Consider the following 17,074-nt stretch of genomic DNA (forward strand, 5'->3'; position numbering starts at 1 on the left):
GAATGATGTAAAGGAAATTGGGGCTTCGAATTGGCATCTTTCTCGGATATCTAAGATACATCGAAGACACGTCCGAGGACCTGTGGACCATAAGTAACTCTAGATTACTCTGAACTTGCGTGCAGGATAGTGCTTCGTCTATGCCGAGATCTGTTTTTTTAAAGCGTAAGCACTCGCGCTATAGGGTGTGCGGCTATGTAGAATACGAGCAGTACCGCCGTGCGGTTGCTAAATTTTGAGGAAAGGCGAGACGGTCTACTTTCATCGTGTGCAGGTGTTAATCGTACTTTATTTGTTTATTTTTTTCGTTCCCTTTTCATCTGACGAGTCAGCAAGCACAAATGCATGGTGCTTTAGTAGAAACCATGCAAGGCCAGTTAAGAATATTCAATTCCGAGAGGGATTTATTTGCGCACTCGAGAGCACGTCTGAGGCCAAGCCGCAGTCGAGACAAGTCGAACTTTCCATATCCAGGCGTCCTCGTGATGTAGCAGCGCCCTTCAAAAAAAAAAAAAAAAAAATTGCGTGAATGGTTTTTGCTAGATGTCCTACTAGTTGGAGAGAGAGATATATATTTTATTTGCGGGAGAGGCATAGAGGTCGGCGTCAGCTGGTGTGCTCTAGTCCGCTACTCTGCATTGGGTGAGCGGAAATGAAACAAAAGTGTAGGGATGAACCGCTGCGTCCTAAAGAATTGGCGCAGTGACATTGAGGGCCACGGGGCCTATTCTTTCCCTTTTTTAGTACGCTTTGTTGCTATTATTGGAATAGTAGCAGTAGTACCAAATACACTACTACTACTACTTCTGCTACTACTACTACTACTACTACTACTACTACTACTACTACTACTACTACTACTAATACTACTACTACTACTACTACTACTACTACTACTACTTCAGCAAAGAGCTTTATAGTAACGCTGCGCGTCCATTCCCGTAGCTTCCACTAATTCAACCAAAACTCTTGTCGTCCGCCCGCCAGTTGTAGTGCAGTCGTGCAAGAAACGCTAATAAACGCTGACCGCTTGGCATCAGAGAAATCGTAAGCGCAGAACGAAACAAAACAAAGCAGGGATTTCGCGACGCGCGTGCTTGTGAAGAAGACGAAGGAGAAAGGGCCCGCGGTACAGGCGCGTGAGATTGCACGTGTCGAGGAAGAAGAAGAAGCAGAAGAAGAGTACCCGCGGCTGCACGCCATCATGACGTCGCCTCCCAGGCAGCAGTGGAAGAGCCCGAACGAATTCCTGTTCGGCTCCGTCAGCATGTGCGTCGGCCTGTCCAACTTGCTCAGGTTCCCGTACGTCGTGTACCACAACGGAGGCTGTAAGTATACAGTGCACGGCGACTTGGATAGAGGAGGCCGGCGCGCGATACGCGCCGCCGAACGAGACCGCCGACGCTCGCAACCTGTCGTTTTCTAACCGGGTTTCAAAGCATACTGTAGTGTTGTAGTCCTCGGCATGGGCTGCGCGAACGGCTCAGTAGAACGTGGCAAGGGTGTCGCAGCGTTCGACGACACGGAGCAAGAGAAGCACGCAAGCGAAGCACCTACTTCGAACTCCCGTTAATTTCTCCTGTGCGGAACCAGGTGGCGCCATCGGCGCCTTGACATTGCCGCCTGGGGTGTCGCAATCGACCCATTAAGCCTAAAGTGATCGTAATCTATACATCGTATAATACACCACCCGTATACGAGGCTAGAATCCTTCTTTCTATTTTCTGATGCATTTGGAGTTTATCATGAGAGCGTTTCATTTCATGCAACAGGAGTTGATTTTACACTAGCAGTAAGTCAGAATTGCCATTTTGTCGCGACCTTAGTATACTAATCATCGGAGTCATTCTTGAACTTCAATGAATGTTTGTTACCGCACGTCTCCAGCGTTCATGAGAGAAGCGTTCTTTCGATGCATGTGCCTCGGGCACGGTGTAAGATATACATTACATACTCTTTAGGTGGGGATACTTCTCGGCTTGCTTGCGAGACGCAGTCGGCCAGGCAGAGAGCGACAGCGCGCGTTCATCGGTCCTGTGACGGAAGCAGCTACCTATCGGCGGTACGACGCAACTTCAAGAGAGAAAAGGTTCGTGATTATATTGCGCTTAGTGTTACACTGACGGCACCAATGGACGAACATAAGGAACAAGACGCTGAGGTACGTGGCGCAATGCGCCCGCGTCTTCTTCCTTCGTTCATTAGTGCCGTCAGGGTAACACTAAGCGCACTACAATCATGAACGTCCACCAAGTAGCCCCGTTCATTGCGTTACTAAACATAACAGGTTTTATCTCCCGTTGGTGCAGCAACAGACGCTTCGCGGGAAATCCGAAATGATTGAGTGACGCGCGAAAGTAGGTCACCGTGGTGAGGGAAGAGCATAGGAGAGAGGGCATTGCCTCAAGGAGCAGATACGGTGACGCGACGCCGCGTCAGACGCTGTTGTCTGCTAGTAACAGCGCAAAATGTAGACAAGAGACGAGACAAGAAGACACCACGAGCGCTGTAGCACTTGTCCACGCAAGCTCTCACCTGGGGCCGTATTTTGAAACACATTGGGCGATACTATCGCTTTGACCATGCCTTCACGATCGGCACGCGCTGATTGGCTGTTTTAGCAAAATCGGATGAGCTGATTGGCTGGTCGAGCACTACGTCAACTGATTTCGCTCAACCAGCCAATCAGCGCGCACCTCACGGCAATACTATCGCCGCTGGGGACGTATTCCCCAGCCAATCAGCTCATCCGTTCCGCTAAAACAGCCAATCAGTGCCCCGATGGTGAAAGCATGGCTAACGCGATAGTATCGCCGAAAGTGATCGTTTCATTATTCGGCCTCTTGCGTTCTAACCACGGTGTAAGATATAGTGTATACCGTGGTTCTGACTGACCCGCTTTACCAGCTAGCCCACCAAGCCATCCTTGTGAACTTCTAACGGAAGTTACGTCGTCTCGCCGATAGGTATCCGCTGGCACCTGAACCGGTGGACCGATGGACGCGCGCCGTAGCTACTTTATCTGGTGCTACTTTATCTGGTCCAACGGCCCCCGCGAGAGTCCTCACCAGGCACGTTCTCAGGGGGGGGGGGGGGGAGGGTAGTGGCTGTGCCGCCCCCGTGCCCCCACGCCCACGCCACCACTCCTCACACACATTCCTAAAGCGCCGCCAAATCGACGTTGAGTATTGACAGCTATTCGGCGGTCAAAATTTTGCGGCCGTTTTCACTCCTTTGGATGGCGGTAGTTATTGGCCTCTCCTTGGGTGTGAAGGCCAATTTTCTCATCGATTCGGAGCCCGCGCGATTAACTCGAGATGCGTTAAGTTGTCACCATCTATTCGACGGTCACGCGCATCGCTGTTGCTTCGTTAGTTCAACCTTCCTTGTTTAGACTCATGCGAGGGACCAGGAAAGTGATTCGGTTCGCGGACAGCTGGTCTGCATGCTCGTGGAACGAGTTGCTGCCAGAGAAAACGCCAATTGCGTTTAACTTTTCCTTTCGCTTCATTATTTGCCCGAGGGACGGCTCGCCGCGACGCTGGCAGATCTTCGGAACCATATACGCGATATGGGTTAGATAAGGTGGAAAATAAAATCATGCAAAACAGCGTCCATCATCAAACCCTGCAATAACCCTTAACCCATAAGCAATATGAGTATAACCCGTTACCTCTTCTGGTTTTTGCCTAATTGTACAGCACTTTTTGTGCAAGATTGGCAACTGGAAACAAGAGTCGCACGGAGTTGAGAAATTAAGCGATCTACTAAGGGAGGGAGCCAAGTCAGCAGCCAAACAGGAAGGAAAAGAGAAAATTAACAAATTTAACTGTTGTTCATGAAAATATTTATGGATCGACATCATTTTATTTAAAAAGGAAGCAGAGAAAACGCCACCGGAAGCGGAGAACAATTCCGTGTGTTTTGAATGAGGCGTCTACAGTTACCAGTCGAGCCGCCTGACGTAGCCACTTCTCTGCTGTGCTTAAGTGGGTATTTTTCTAACCTTCCGCGGTGGGCGCAGTACGTCTGCAACCGCAGCGTCCTGAGCTCTACACGGTTATACGGGACTGGCGGCCACGCATCGTTACGCAACTTCCCAAATAACAATACGAGTCGGTTGTGGCACTTGGTAGAGCAGTAAACGAGGGATGCAAAATAACTGTCATTGTTCCGCAAATATTTATTTCTCTATAATTCTTCCAGAGCTAATTCAGAAAACGCTACTGTAGTCGGATACAACTTAAATCTGCAATGAAGCCCCGCCTACGCCCTCATAACCGCCAGCCACTCCGCGAGGCTGCAAATAATTCGTACTTCAAACTTTTCCCGTTACCTAAATAAGGCGGTAACCACAAAAATAAAGTTATTAGCGCATAATTTTGTACATTTTCACCCGTCTATTATAGTGGAACGGTGAAAGCCTAATTTTTTATTCAACTGAAATGAAACGCTTGCTTAGCTGCAACTATTTACTCTCAGTTGCGCTTCAGTTGGCAGTGAAGTTTCATGAGTAAAACGGATTCAGCAGTGAAATGAACTGTACCGCGAACTTTTGAAGAGTGAAATGCTCAGGCCCCATACACGTTGTCCATGCCTGTTGCACACCTGATTGCTTCCGCTGATGAAAATACTCTTCAAGAACAGCAGACGCTCTGGAGGTATCAAGTACGACGCCATTTTGAAAAGGCCGCATGACGAGGATTTTGTTTTGCTTCTGTGATTGGCTGGCGGAGTAACACAACCCCGCGCGGTCCGCGTGCCTTGGTTGCCAACTGCTGTCTTTTTTTTTAAGTTGTACTCTACTATAGTAGAGTACAGCTTTCCTGCGTGAATCGATTTGACGTAGTTCCTTGTTCGAAAAGTAAAGGAGAGGTGTATCTCAAAGGTGTACCTACGAGATACACCTTATTTCATTTCTCTTTCGCGGGATTACGCGTCTTTATGGCCAATGGTGGGCGTTATTTACATTTGCGCTGGTAAATCTGCACGCCCTCCTCACTTGCATAGAAAAGTTACCTTGGGTAGCCCCCCCCCCCCCCCCCCCCCAAAAGAAAATCCTGCGTACGTGCCTGTCAGTGACATACCACGTTTTCTCTCTTTTTTTCGGCTTTCTGTTTCTCATTTTTTTCTGTATAGTTTCACTTAAACATTCTGTTAATAGCGTATTGCGTCATTTCGCACTTCCGAGTCCTACCCACAATTTTCAGGGATACGGGCATGTCATATGCGGTGATGCGGTTGTAGACAACGGGTCGTATATATATATATATATATATATATATATATATATATATATATATATATATATATATATATATATATATATATATATATATATATATATATATATATATATATATATATATATATACAATATCGCGCTACACAAAACATAAGAGAAGTGACAAGGCACCCGGCACTAAGCGATATATCGAACCGTCAACTCTACCAGTATATATGGCCATGCTTTGAGTGGCATGACTGGACCGTAGATCAGCTGTACCTTCTCCAAAAATTAAGGCCAATGGGCTCACGCGTATGATACCTGTCTGCCCTTGCACTTACGTGGGTGGTGAAGCTGCGCGCACGTACTTAATCTAGGACAGTGTCGTAGCAACAGGGGGGGCCGGGGGGCCGTGGGCCCCAGGTGCAAGGGGCCAGCGGGGGGGGGGGCGGTGTCATATACGTCTGAAGGCACCGCTCTTTCCGCCGGCTACACCCGGTGGGGGGGGGGGGGGGGGGGGGGGGGGCGTGACAGAAGACCTACGGGCCCGGGTGCCAGACGACCTAGCTACGCCACTGATCTAGGATACCAAGTAAACTAGCCAAATTGAACTCGCACAATGTAAGATTATCGCTTTACAATATAGAGACCAATTCTAATCGAAAATAATGAAAAAGAAACCTCTTGTGTTTCATTATCAACAGAAATAAAAAGAATATTTTTAAATCAAAGTATCTGGGTAGTTCCCGTTCAAAAATTTGCAGAAAAAAAATTGTTTTCTGTCTTTTTTTCTCCTTTCTTCATTTGAATTTTACGTGCAAACAATGACTGTCATCATTTTCTTCCTCCGTCACTATTTTCCTGTCTTTATTTTTTTCTGCGCACTAAGTGGCCATAAATCTTCCGTGGTCGCCACATAAGCTCCTAACAATAAATGTTTTTCTTGAGTTCTCGTTTTTTTTTTTTTCTTGAGCAACATTCGCAATCAAAGGGATAAAAAAACGGACTGCCGAGGCCTTCACTCGCCCGCTTCCACCTTATATGCCCAGACGTTTAGACTACCTCCAACTGCCTGTGCTGTGGCATTCATCCGGCTACGCTTCCGCATATGCTGCGGGAGTGCCCAGCACAGTACACACACATTAACACCACGACCCTCTCGTCGAGTTTGCAATGAGGCTCTGCGGAGCTCCCGCCCTCGACGACCGAACCTGGGCGACCCAGCAAGCCCGTGAGGCGGCGGCGAGGCAAGCCGTCGACGTCCCCTCATGGGAGGCTTAGGCCCGGCCATCATAAAGTGCTGGTTCTACAATAAGAGTCCCCCCCCCCCCCCCCTCCTCCGAGGCCTTCACGTACGCCACGCGCTGTATCCTGCCACGTTCCAACAGTCGCGGAGTAAATGTGTTGCTGACGCTGCCAAATGTAGGAACTTGTAAGCAAGGATTCCAGGGAACGAGATTTGAAATGCAACGGCGTTGCACGGGCGCTTTTTTTTCTTTCCTCTCTCTTTCTCAGAAGCAAGTTATTAATGCACTTGTTTTTCGCGCGCGTACGGGGAAATAAGCGAACAAGGGGCGGCGGAAACGAACGGGAACATGTTTATTTAACAGCTTATAACTATAAATTGGTTCATCGCTGCACCGCGTACGTGCTTGCGTTTCCTAGATGTTTCTATATGTGATTCAGTGGCTACACGGCGATTCGCTGCGATCGCGCCGTCGCGGGTTCGATACCGCATTCCGAAAGGGGGCGGAATGCGAAAAAATGCTCGTGTGTACCGTGTTTTAGGTGCACGTTGAGAGATAATCATGCAGGGTCAAAAATATTCCGGTAGGCCGCCACTACGACGTCCCTCATCGCGTCCAGATTCGGGAAGTTAAAACTCCACAATTTAATTTCCGTTTTCACCAACAGTTTAGTTATATTTGACTTAAGCGGGCATCGGTGAGTGCTACCAGCAGTGACACACAGCTGTTTATACCTGTTGCGTACTCCAGGGTAGCGCACCGTACTGCTGCCGAGAAGTAGCGCCGCCTGCCTATCGAAGCTCGACCGACATTACTTATTGGGTAGCGTGGCGTTGTCGGCGGGCTGCAGGCATCCGGTAGATCATGGCGACCAAGCGAGGGCGAGACGATTTACTAGTGCGAAACTTGCACGGTTTATTCAAAGGTAGTTGAAAGAAAATAAGAAAAGCATGAAGTATGAAGTCTCAAGTAATAACTCTCACAAAGTACATTTCGGAGCCCCTTAAATAGGCTCTCTACAAGTGTGGGCGGGATCTTGCTTCCGTCGAATGACACGTGACAGGCACGGAGAGAGGGCCCCTCCTCCTGCAATACCGAGCACGGGTAGGAGAAGTCGATCCTTTTTTCGACGAATCCGGGGAAAAGGTCGGGTGAATGACCTCTCCGGCGCCGTGGGGTCCGGCCAAGAGAAGGTGGAGGGGATGAGGTAGCACACACGATGCCACGACCAAGAGAAGGTGGTGGGGATGAGGTCGCCCGTGGGCTCCGGCTCAGGGGGTAGGGCGAATGACCTGTCGCCACGTGGTGTCAGACGCCAACCCTAACACACCCCACCTAACAGAAGGAAACCGTCCGCGCGGGTGGAAACGACCCGCAGCTGTTATTAGTCGCGGTCCTGCGGCTGTGTATACCATTTCCGTTTATCGAGCCTGCACAGTGAGTCGTCTCTATAGGCTTGAACGTCTGGCGAATTAGGCGACGCCAAGATTGATTCACTAGTGAATTACGAGTGGTCAAATACGTGCGTCCTTGGTGCGCACCTGAAGAACGTGACGCACTTGCCGCGATCGTTTCCTTGCATGCAGTGGTCTTCATCATGGTGTACGTGCTCCTAATGGTCGTCGTCGCGTTTCCCATGGTGCACCTCGAAGTCTTCCTGGGCCAATTCAGCAGCCTCACAGTCCCGAGTGCCTTCGGCGGATTCCCCATGGCCAAAGGTACGCCAGGATTCCGCGCCAACCACCACGAGTACTGCGTCACGCCCGCTTCGCTGTTTGGCCTGCAGCCCTTACAAACATATTTTTTTATGGAAAGTCTATAGACAGTCTGTAGACCTTGTATCGACAAAAGACTAAATCTATATGGCAAGGTCGCCTATAAAAAGTCTATGCGCTTTCTATAGACAGTCTAAACTAACTTTTTTAAGGGAGGTGACTTCGAGTTCGCTTACACTCGCATTCGGGACAGCGCTATGAGACGAACGGAGCCATATAACCACAACTGTGCAGGACATCGCTTCTGCCGCAGCAGTGTTTACAAGTATGGAGCGAATGGGACTAATTAAAGGTTCGAGAAAGCTTTCCGGGAAATCAGCAAACGCTTACTTTAGGCAGGACGCAAGGAGGACAATCCATGCACATTGCTGAATTGTCCTGCCAAAATAAGTGTCCGCTCATTTGCCGTAATGTACGAGCCAACTAGCTCGGCTGACAACTATTGCCAGGAAAGCGTCGCGTCGGTCGTACAGCTACAGGCGAGAAGCACTTTTCATATATGGTTGCCACCTCACTTGTTTCCTACCGGCCCAGCCAGTTTTTTTTTTCTTCTCGTGTTCCCGGCTGCCGGTTCCACTCCCATACACCGGCACGTCATCCGTCGGTTTTCCAGTTTTCCCTAAATTGGAGCTGGAGCATTATAATTGGCACCACAAGCTCGTTCATTCCTAATTCCTTGAACGTTTCGCCTTCGTATTGAGAGACTGTACAATTCGTCCTCGCGCTTCCTTCCTTTTTTTTTTCTTCTTCCTTCTTCTAAGCTTTCGGCGCCGTCACTTCCTTCTCTATATATAACACCTCGGCAATCTCCCACTGTTGGCGCTTATGCAGCGTCAGTTGGCACGACCTATCTGGCCACATGAGCGAAATGAACGCACGCTTTTCGTTATCCCGCCCTCACACAAGCCGGGACCGTGTGATCGACGGGGGTGCATTGCGATAAATTTCAACCATGCAATACTCGTGTATTCGGCGTCATCTTGTTTGCACTAACTTTTTTTTTCTCTCGCCAAAGGTGACAGCACTATATTCGATGAGGTCGAAGAGCGCTGTCACCTTGGTTTGTAATTTGACTTCTGTCCGTGGCCTTGTACATGCAGCGCGCGCGTCGACTAGCAGAAGCGACGGAAGCGATTGCATTGGTTCTGCTGCGAACCAGAGCGTTGGCAGATTCCTTATGGTGATTGTTTTGAGGCAGGACAAACAGGCAGACAGTTTAAACGGGCAGGACAGGCATACAGACCAGTGGACAGGCAGGCTGGCACCTTGTCATAACGGTAATTTCGTGTGACCTATGCGTCCTTCTTACCGTGGCAAATCTATATCCCTTCACAAAACCTTCAGCCTCCCTTTGATTATCTCTACCTTTGTCGTAATACGCTTGCCTTGGCTGCTGTTAAATCCCAAGGCTTTTTGTATTTGCATGGTTGCCTCGTCTGTTTGGGGCTGGAGCGACGGCTGCTGCTGCTGATGATGATATGATCTGAAATCCCCTCAGAGAGGGGACGGTGACCACCAGACACCTAGCCTGTTTGGTCGATGCAGGTTTTACTAAATGTATGGCAGTCTGCCATTTGGCCTATCTGTCCTTATTTATTTTTCCTTCTTCATGGCTGGAGCGACGGCTGCTGCTGCTGATGATGATATGATCTGAAATCCCCTCAGAGAGGGGACGGTGACCACCAGACACCTAGCCTGTTTGGTCGATGCAGGTTTTACTAAATGTATGGCAGTCTGCCATTTGGCCTATCTGTCCTTATTTATTTTTCCTTCTTCATTAAAACATCTATCCATATATTCGTAGTAACAACCCCGATTCTGTCAATTTCTTTCCCTTTTTATTCCACCAATACTCTAGATGGGGGGGGGTCTCTTGCTTATGTCGACTGCTGACCACTTGGTGCTTCCATCCGCTTCGAATCCAAGCTCTACTGTGAGCTGGACGTTGCCTTCGGCACTTGCTTGGTGAATAGCTTGGCATTCCGTTGCGATGTGCTAGTCGTCTCCAGACTTTTACTCTAGAAGACACATGCCTCATCCTGTTGCGTATGCTTTCTCCGGTAGGTCTTTTTTTACTTTGTCTTTCTTTTTGGTCTCAGGCAGCAGGCTCAGGTCGCGAAGAGCAATGCATTGCCCTTTCTGATATCGTACAAATCTTCTCTCCCGATGTCTTTCTTTACGTATTAGTAAATCTCCACGGACATTTTCATCTCCATGCAGAGAAATAAACCGCAGCGTCACATAGCGCATAACTGTGGAATTAATGTTTTAACATCCGTCAGGTACTCGCTAGTAACTTCGCGCATCAGATAGAAATTTGCACTGACTCGCCCCTCTGCGTGCCCGTTGTTTCCCTCGTTGCTGTTATATTTTACATTTCTGTTTTTTTTCTTTCTGTTAATGAACTAGCTATGCGGGTTATATATTATAGCCTGTCAGTCAACCCTTCCTTGCCTCGCTGTTACGCTGGCTCTAGGTATCGGCTGGACCATGCTGTACGTCAACCTGGCCTCGTGCTTGAACTACATAGCGAGCATCGCCCACGGCGCTTTCTACCTTTTCCATTCTTTCTCGTCAACGCTTCCATGGACTACCTGCAAGAACAACTGGAGCGACGCCAACTGCTTTGAAAAGGACTACAGGAACGTGAGTGCTTTGGTTCCTCGGTTGTTTCTGTGGAACGCCGCAGCTGCTGCTGATGTCATGTTGAACGAGGATGTGAGCATCATGAAAATTTTCTCCCTCACTCGGTGCCGAAAAGTGCGTGATAGACTGAAGTTAACGCAACTCCAACAGTAAATACAAGGGTTACAAAATAACTGTTTAGTGAGAGCCTCTGGGCCTAGAAATCAAGCGTACTCGAGAACGGAGTCGTTTCTTGTAAAACCGATCTGGCTCGAAGAACAAAAACAAAAATAAAAGAAGCACCGCGATTCTACGTGCACCAGTCCTAAGTCTTGCTAAGACTCGTTGTGCAAGTCACGGGCAGATATCGAGGGCTCCAGTGGCGTCTGTGAAAGTCTGGTGCTCTTACAGAGTGCTTCCCATGTTCGGCGTGGCTTGGAGATGCACAGTCAAGTTATGCCGACACTTCCTGTGACACCTGCGACTAGTGATTTTCGCCAGGCTCAGAGCGCATGCGCACTTGTACTGCCGATGTCATGCTTCCGATAGTCCACGCGTATAATCTCGCTGGTGTCCTTAGCCTCAATATTCAAACTTGAGTTGAATGCCGAGGTGTCAACTACGCTAAATGTTTTTGCAACTAGGTTATTTCTTTATGAAAGTAGCGAAGGAGAGGTCGTATTTGGTGCAGATTGAGGTGCATATCAGTCCTGCCCCTCGCTGTACTCTTTTGTCCCCTCCTAACTCCTTGTGCTGACTACAGTTCAAAATTTTCTGCATCTAATGCATCGCAAGCCAACATGTCCCGGGAGAAAATGAAACCAGGAATTTTGATTTTAAGTGGTGCGCTTGCAGCCACTGTTTCCCCTAACTATGTTGAAGTCTACCCGGTTTACCGGCAAGCATTGCGGTAGCGGTTGGCGTAGGGAAACATGCCATGAACTTAAGCATGCCTAAAGCCAAATGTGCCAACAGACTTTTGAGTATATATATGTGCGGCTTCTTAACCACTAAATATTTGCCCGAAGGTTTCCAACGTAAGTAGTCGTCACGTGGCCATGAATATATTTTCGCGTAAAGATCCCCTAGCCAAGGGCACGCAGCATACTTTGCGGTTCGCACAGCATAGGCATTTATCTTGTGAAAAATTCAACAGGCGATAAACGGAGACTAATTGTAGAATGGATGCACTTGTCAGGCAGAGGCCAGCGAAAATGTTTCGCTCACAAAGCCCAAGTTATACATTACGTATAACTTACGAAGTTGTTATAGAATGTTATAACTTCGTATAACATTACGAAGAAAAACCTCTTCGAATAATTTACGACATTTGTTAGGGATGGAAACATCGCCACTTGCATGCAGAGGTCATACGAGAATGTATATACATCGTGTCACAGCTAACTTTAGCCAGGGTTTTAAAATATACCGATGTACTCTAAGACGACGCGAACAAATTCATGTTGCCGACTATTGTATGGAGTAAGTCACACTATTTTTTTATTCTGCTTAATTGCATAATCAGTCAAGATTAATTAACCAACTTCGGAACCCACGAAGTTAGGCAAAAAATTTCAATTGGAAAGTTGGAACGTCCGATTAGAACGTCCGATTAGACAGTTTCTAACTTTCTATCTATTAGGCATTAGCGTTTTTCAGCTTACTGCAGATGTCCGCGAAATACAAAAAAAAAAAAGACAACGTGACATGTCCGCTTGCGCGCCATGATTACAGCACTCACAAACGTTTCTCGTACAAACGAACATAGCATGTAGCTGTCTGTGCTGCCGCTTAAAAGGCGACAGGGCAGTGACGCAGGCGTTGGCTGCGCCATTTACGCCACCGACGTGCTTCCCTCGCGGTGGTTCATGGCAGCGATAAGCAGGCTAGCGGCAACACGCCCGGCTAAATTTCGTTTGAACGCGAATAGTGGCACCAAAAATTTTTTCCTATACACGCCCCAGTGGTCTATGGCGTTCTGGCTTGCATGAGCGCGATGTCGCCGGTTTGAATGCCGGCCGCGGCGACTGCATTCGAATACGAGGGGCGGAATGTAATAAAACGCTCGCGTACGGAGCATTAAAGAATCCCACCGTCGAAATAAATCCTGGGACCTTCCCTACAGTGTCCCTGCTACTTGGGAAGTTAAACCTTGTCAACCTCTCCCACATGAACGTGGCGCGGGGCAGCTTTCGGTGTACCTGTAGCTTCGATGAAATGTGAAAGCCATTGTGCGCATGCACAATGGCGTGCCTATTCCAGACACGGGGTTAGTTTTGTCGGGGACCCGGCAAAAAATTTCTCTTCACGACCAAATGTCACGAGTAAAGGTACTAAATTTTTGCCGTATTTCTAGACTCTTCGTCGTTTTATTTTTCAACTCGGTTTTTCCTTCCGTCTTCGCGTTCCTTCTTCCTCTATCTACGAGCCTGGCTCTCGTCACTTGACATGAACTTAACATGGGACACACCCTTTGCACGCCCATCCTCAAGCTTTGTTTTCTTCGTGTAACACAGGGCGGTAGCCTTCGAATTAAGTAGGGCTCTCGCTGTCCTGGCGTCGTCTTTTGAACGCGCAGGTGCCTTGCTTCCGCGTCAACGCCACCTTGGCGCGCAAGTACTCCTCGCACAACTACACCGACAAGGACGCCCTGATGATCCACTCGGGCTCGCCTGGCGGGGGCACCGTAATGGTTCCCGGCGCCGAGTACGACGCCGTACACAGCACCTGCGTCAACGGCACGCAGACCTCCACCGAGCAGTTCCTGCTGTGAGTATGGACGGGCTGGGGGCAGTCTGATTTTTATTTCTTTTACAGTGAAGCTGTATGTGGCCTGCCGATTCGTCCGTCTGTCGCCTGTACACCGAAAACTCCTCCGGCGCAACCACATGCGCATGCGCGTGAAAAAGAAAGAAAGACAGGCGCGCTATTGGCTGCGCAGTAGTCGTTGCCCTCCGTGACAGCTGAGCGCGCGCGCAGCAGTTTCTCTCCGGCTCCGAAATGGGTATACGCCACGCGGCATACATACTCCTGAGGAGCAGGCAGCTTTCGATCAAGACTGCCGCGAGCAGAAGCGAGAACGAGCTCGTCTACGCCGTGCCGATGCTGCGGCCCAGGCACCAGAACAGGCTCGTGCAGCCGAGCGCGAGCAGCAACTGCGTACCGAGGATCCGGCAGCCTACCAAGCCGTCGTTTAATGAACCGTCGGGATAAACCCAGTGATAAACACCGGGAGGCTGGTTAACCACGTGTACGGAGTGCTTGGGCGGTGATTTTTCCACGTGCCCGCACTAATTTATGTGAGTGTGGACGACGCTTGCTATCTGGCGACGAAGCTTTCCTTGCGCTGTGCCAACGTGTTCATACGGCAGGTACCTTCGCGTTTCTTTGTAGAATCTAACCTTTATTACGCGGCACGTCGCTGTTGCCAAGAAGCGAAGCGCTAGTGATCGTAATCACATCAAACGCGAAACCAAAATATGTACTATATACGTCACCTTTGTGAATAGACTCGGCAATATACAATTTGCCATGCAGCCAAATATATTTCGTTTGCGAAAACGAAATCAGGTCGCGGCGTGCTAGAAAAGTGTTTTTTTTTTTTCTTTCGAACGCGTGTTATATGCGGAGTATGCTACAATAGGTTTATCCTGTCGGGATCATTTGCAATAAATTTTTGTTACCGAGCCATTGGTTCTCTGTGAAAAGAAGTATTTTTCCCCACGCAATAACACTTCGGGACTATTTACTGGATAACAGTGTCATGCATGCGTTCCAACCGCGCAAATTTCTGTGACGAGCTGAACCACTACATAATCTATATTTAATATCTGTCTGGTATTTTATTTACGCCTAATTGCGCACTATTTTTTTGCAACGCCATTTCGAGCTTTTTGCTGTCACATGTTCGGACTGAGAGGGGGGGGGGGGGAAACTGTGAAATCATCATGAAACGGCATACGTTATGATAAAGCTTATGAAGGAGTGATAAGCGCGCGATAGCTTGCGCCGTAGTGATAAATCTTCCATGTCCGCATGCATTTTAGCGCTCAACAAAATGTAAAACAAGAGCAAAACGTTAATGCTTCGCCGCCTTTGTAGCGAAACGTCTGTTTGTTCTTGTTTTTCTTATTCTTTTACATTTTGTTGTATAAAGCCAATAGAAAGACGTTCACAACTTGCGAATCGGGGGTCGAATTCACGAACCTTTTCGTTCGTAAGTGCTGCTTTTTCATTGGCTCATTGCCTGCGCTAATAATATGTCCTACATCGCACACTGTCTGGCACGAGCGCTTTTGGCGCAAGAAGGTTTTGCGAATACGGACCCAGATTCCCAAATGGCCTAAATAGATCTGCAGGCTCATGTCCCCACAGAGTTTTTTGGAGCTCTGTTATAGCTGGTGGGAAGCCCCGTTAGTAGTCGCTGCCGCATCGTTTGCATTACATCGTTTCCAGGAAGAAAGTTTTGCGCCTCAGCTCCGGCATCGAAGAGATCGGCGACTTGCACCAGGACATGCTGCTGCTGATCAGCCTGTGCTGGCTTGCCGAGTTCCTCAGCATCGTCAAAGGCATTCGAAGCTACACAAAGGTGCGCCTTTGGCGATACGTAATGATGAGTTATTTATTTATTTATTTATTTATTCGAAGAAACACCAAATGAATGTCGCGAACTGATTAGTGGCATGTGACGAAAAAAGACGGAGCACCTCACTAACTACTCGAAACTCGACCACAGAAGAGCACTCGAGCTCGCCGGGATAGGCTGTGGTTGTGGCAGAACAACATCCCTGTACTTAAAAAGTTGCGCTATCCATTACAGTAATTCGGCGCACTCCTTGCGCTGCCCAGTTCACTTTTCTCAGTCCATATCTACTCAGTCAAGTCATTATTATGTGCTGAATGGGAAAAAGCGATGCAGTCGACCAAAATTTTTCTGAGGCTGGTCAGTGACCCACGTAGTGCGCGTTAACGTCTACTTGTTTCTTTCTTTTTCATGTTAGGTACTTTGTTACTGCATACAACTTAACCATCCGTTCATTAGGACGGGGTGGTTGCATTGCTATAGCATCGAAGTGATGTACGTTTGCAGTTCGTGATTTTGCAATGAATGAATTGGCCGAGCAGGGAAAGTATGCTAAGCCAAGGAAGATAGCGAGAGTGCACATGCAAAGAAAAAGGAGCGTCAAACATTGTGCGAGAGGTTCATGCTGTAATATTCGTCTCTGTTGCTCTGACTTTCAACGTTGTTTCAAACACGGTCACAAAAATTACGCGTGGCTCTGCTATTGCAAACACCAAAAGCCAGAGGAGCTGGGGTAAGTTAAGGCTTCAGAGAAGTCCATGCCATCTTCCTTCTGTGGGTGGTTTCGGTTGAGACGGCGCGACATTTGAGGCGCCCATCGCCATATTATTGTAGGAAACTCTATGCCCGCCGCAACAGAAGCGATTTGTTGAGACGCCGTATGCGTCGGTGTCGTGTGTCAGACGCTGCACCGACGCGACGCGGCGGCAATGCTAGCTCCGACGCCGCGTACTTGGAGCTTCGTGAAATCCGCCGAAGCGAGCGCGCGGGTTTTTATCGGAGAGCAATGACGTCACACCACCTGTGTTCCCGCCGCGCCGCTCCTTCTCCCCCGCTAGGCTCCACTCACCCTCACGGTATCGCTATGCTGCGCGATGCTATTTTTATACTCCGCTTTCACTCTCTCTCTGCTCCCTCTCTCTCAGCTCGGCGAAGCTGTGAACGTCAAGAGAAACTCAGCGAGGTTCTAACAGCCCCACCTTAAACAAACCAAGAAGTCCCTCACAGACGCACAACACGTAAAAGAGCAGGTATTTTGCTAGCACTTCATTATCCTTTTGAGCAGTCTGTTATTCGACGGGCGACAACGCCCGGCGCTCTGCGTACGGTGATATGAAATACTTTAATTCGAGCACGATGCCCCGTGAGGTAAGCAAATTTACGACGCCAGCATGAGGTGACACAGCACAGTACCAGACGACACGCCGCGCCTTTGGCTCTCTAGGCGCATCTGCAATAAGTTGGTCCAGAGGGCCGCGCGCTCCCGTGTTACTCCTATAGGAGCAGACGACTCTGCCCTTACATCTTAGAACGCGCGACAGTCATTTGTTAGCTCGCCTACAAACTGAAACTCCTGTAGCAATCGACTGCCTTCGCAAGCGATGTCTGGCACGTCACC

General features: G+C 48.8%; 1 protein-coding gene across 1 annotated transcript in view; it reads left to right on the forward strand.

Annotated features, from left to right (window-relative positions):
* The first annotated feature begins 1,094 nt into the window (after positions 1-1,094).
* Positions 1,095-17,074, forward strand: part of LOC142579850 (creatine transporter-like) — a 54,741-nt gene continuing 38,761 nt past the window's right edge. The window contains exons 1-5 of the mRNA XM_075690467.1: positions 1,095-1,328; positions 8,061-8,192; positions 10,726-10,895; positions 13,453-13,643; positions 15,330-15,462. Of these exons, the coding sequence (XP_075546582.1) occupies positions 1,205-1,328; positions 8,061-8,192; positions 10,726-10,895; positions 13,453-13,643; positions 15,330-15,462 (750 nt within the window). The 5' untranslated portion in view covers positions 1,095-1,204. The remainder of the gene's footprint in view (positions 1,329-8,060; positions 8,193-10,725; positions 10,896-13,452; positions 13,644-15,329; positions 15,463-17,074) is intronic.

The sequence above is a fragment of the Dermacentor variabilis genome, chromosome 4 (assembly GCF_050947875.1).
Source record: "Dermacentor variabilis isolate Ectoservices chromosome 4, ASM5094787v1, whole genome shotgun sequence".
Taxonomy (NCBI): Eukaryota; Metazoa; Arthropoda; class Arachnida; order Ixodida; family Ixodidae; genus Dermacentor; species Dermacentor variabilis.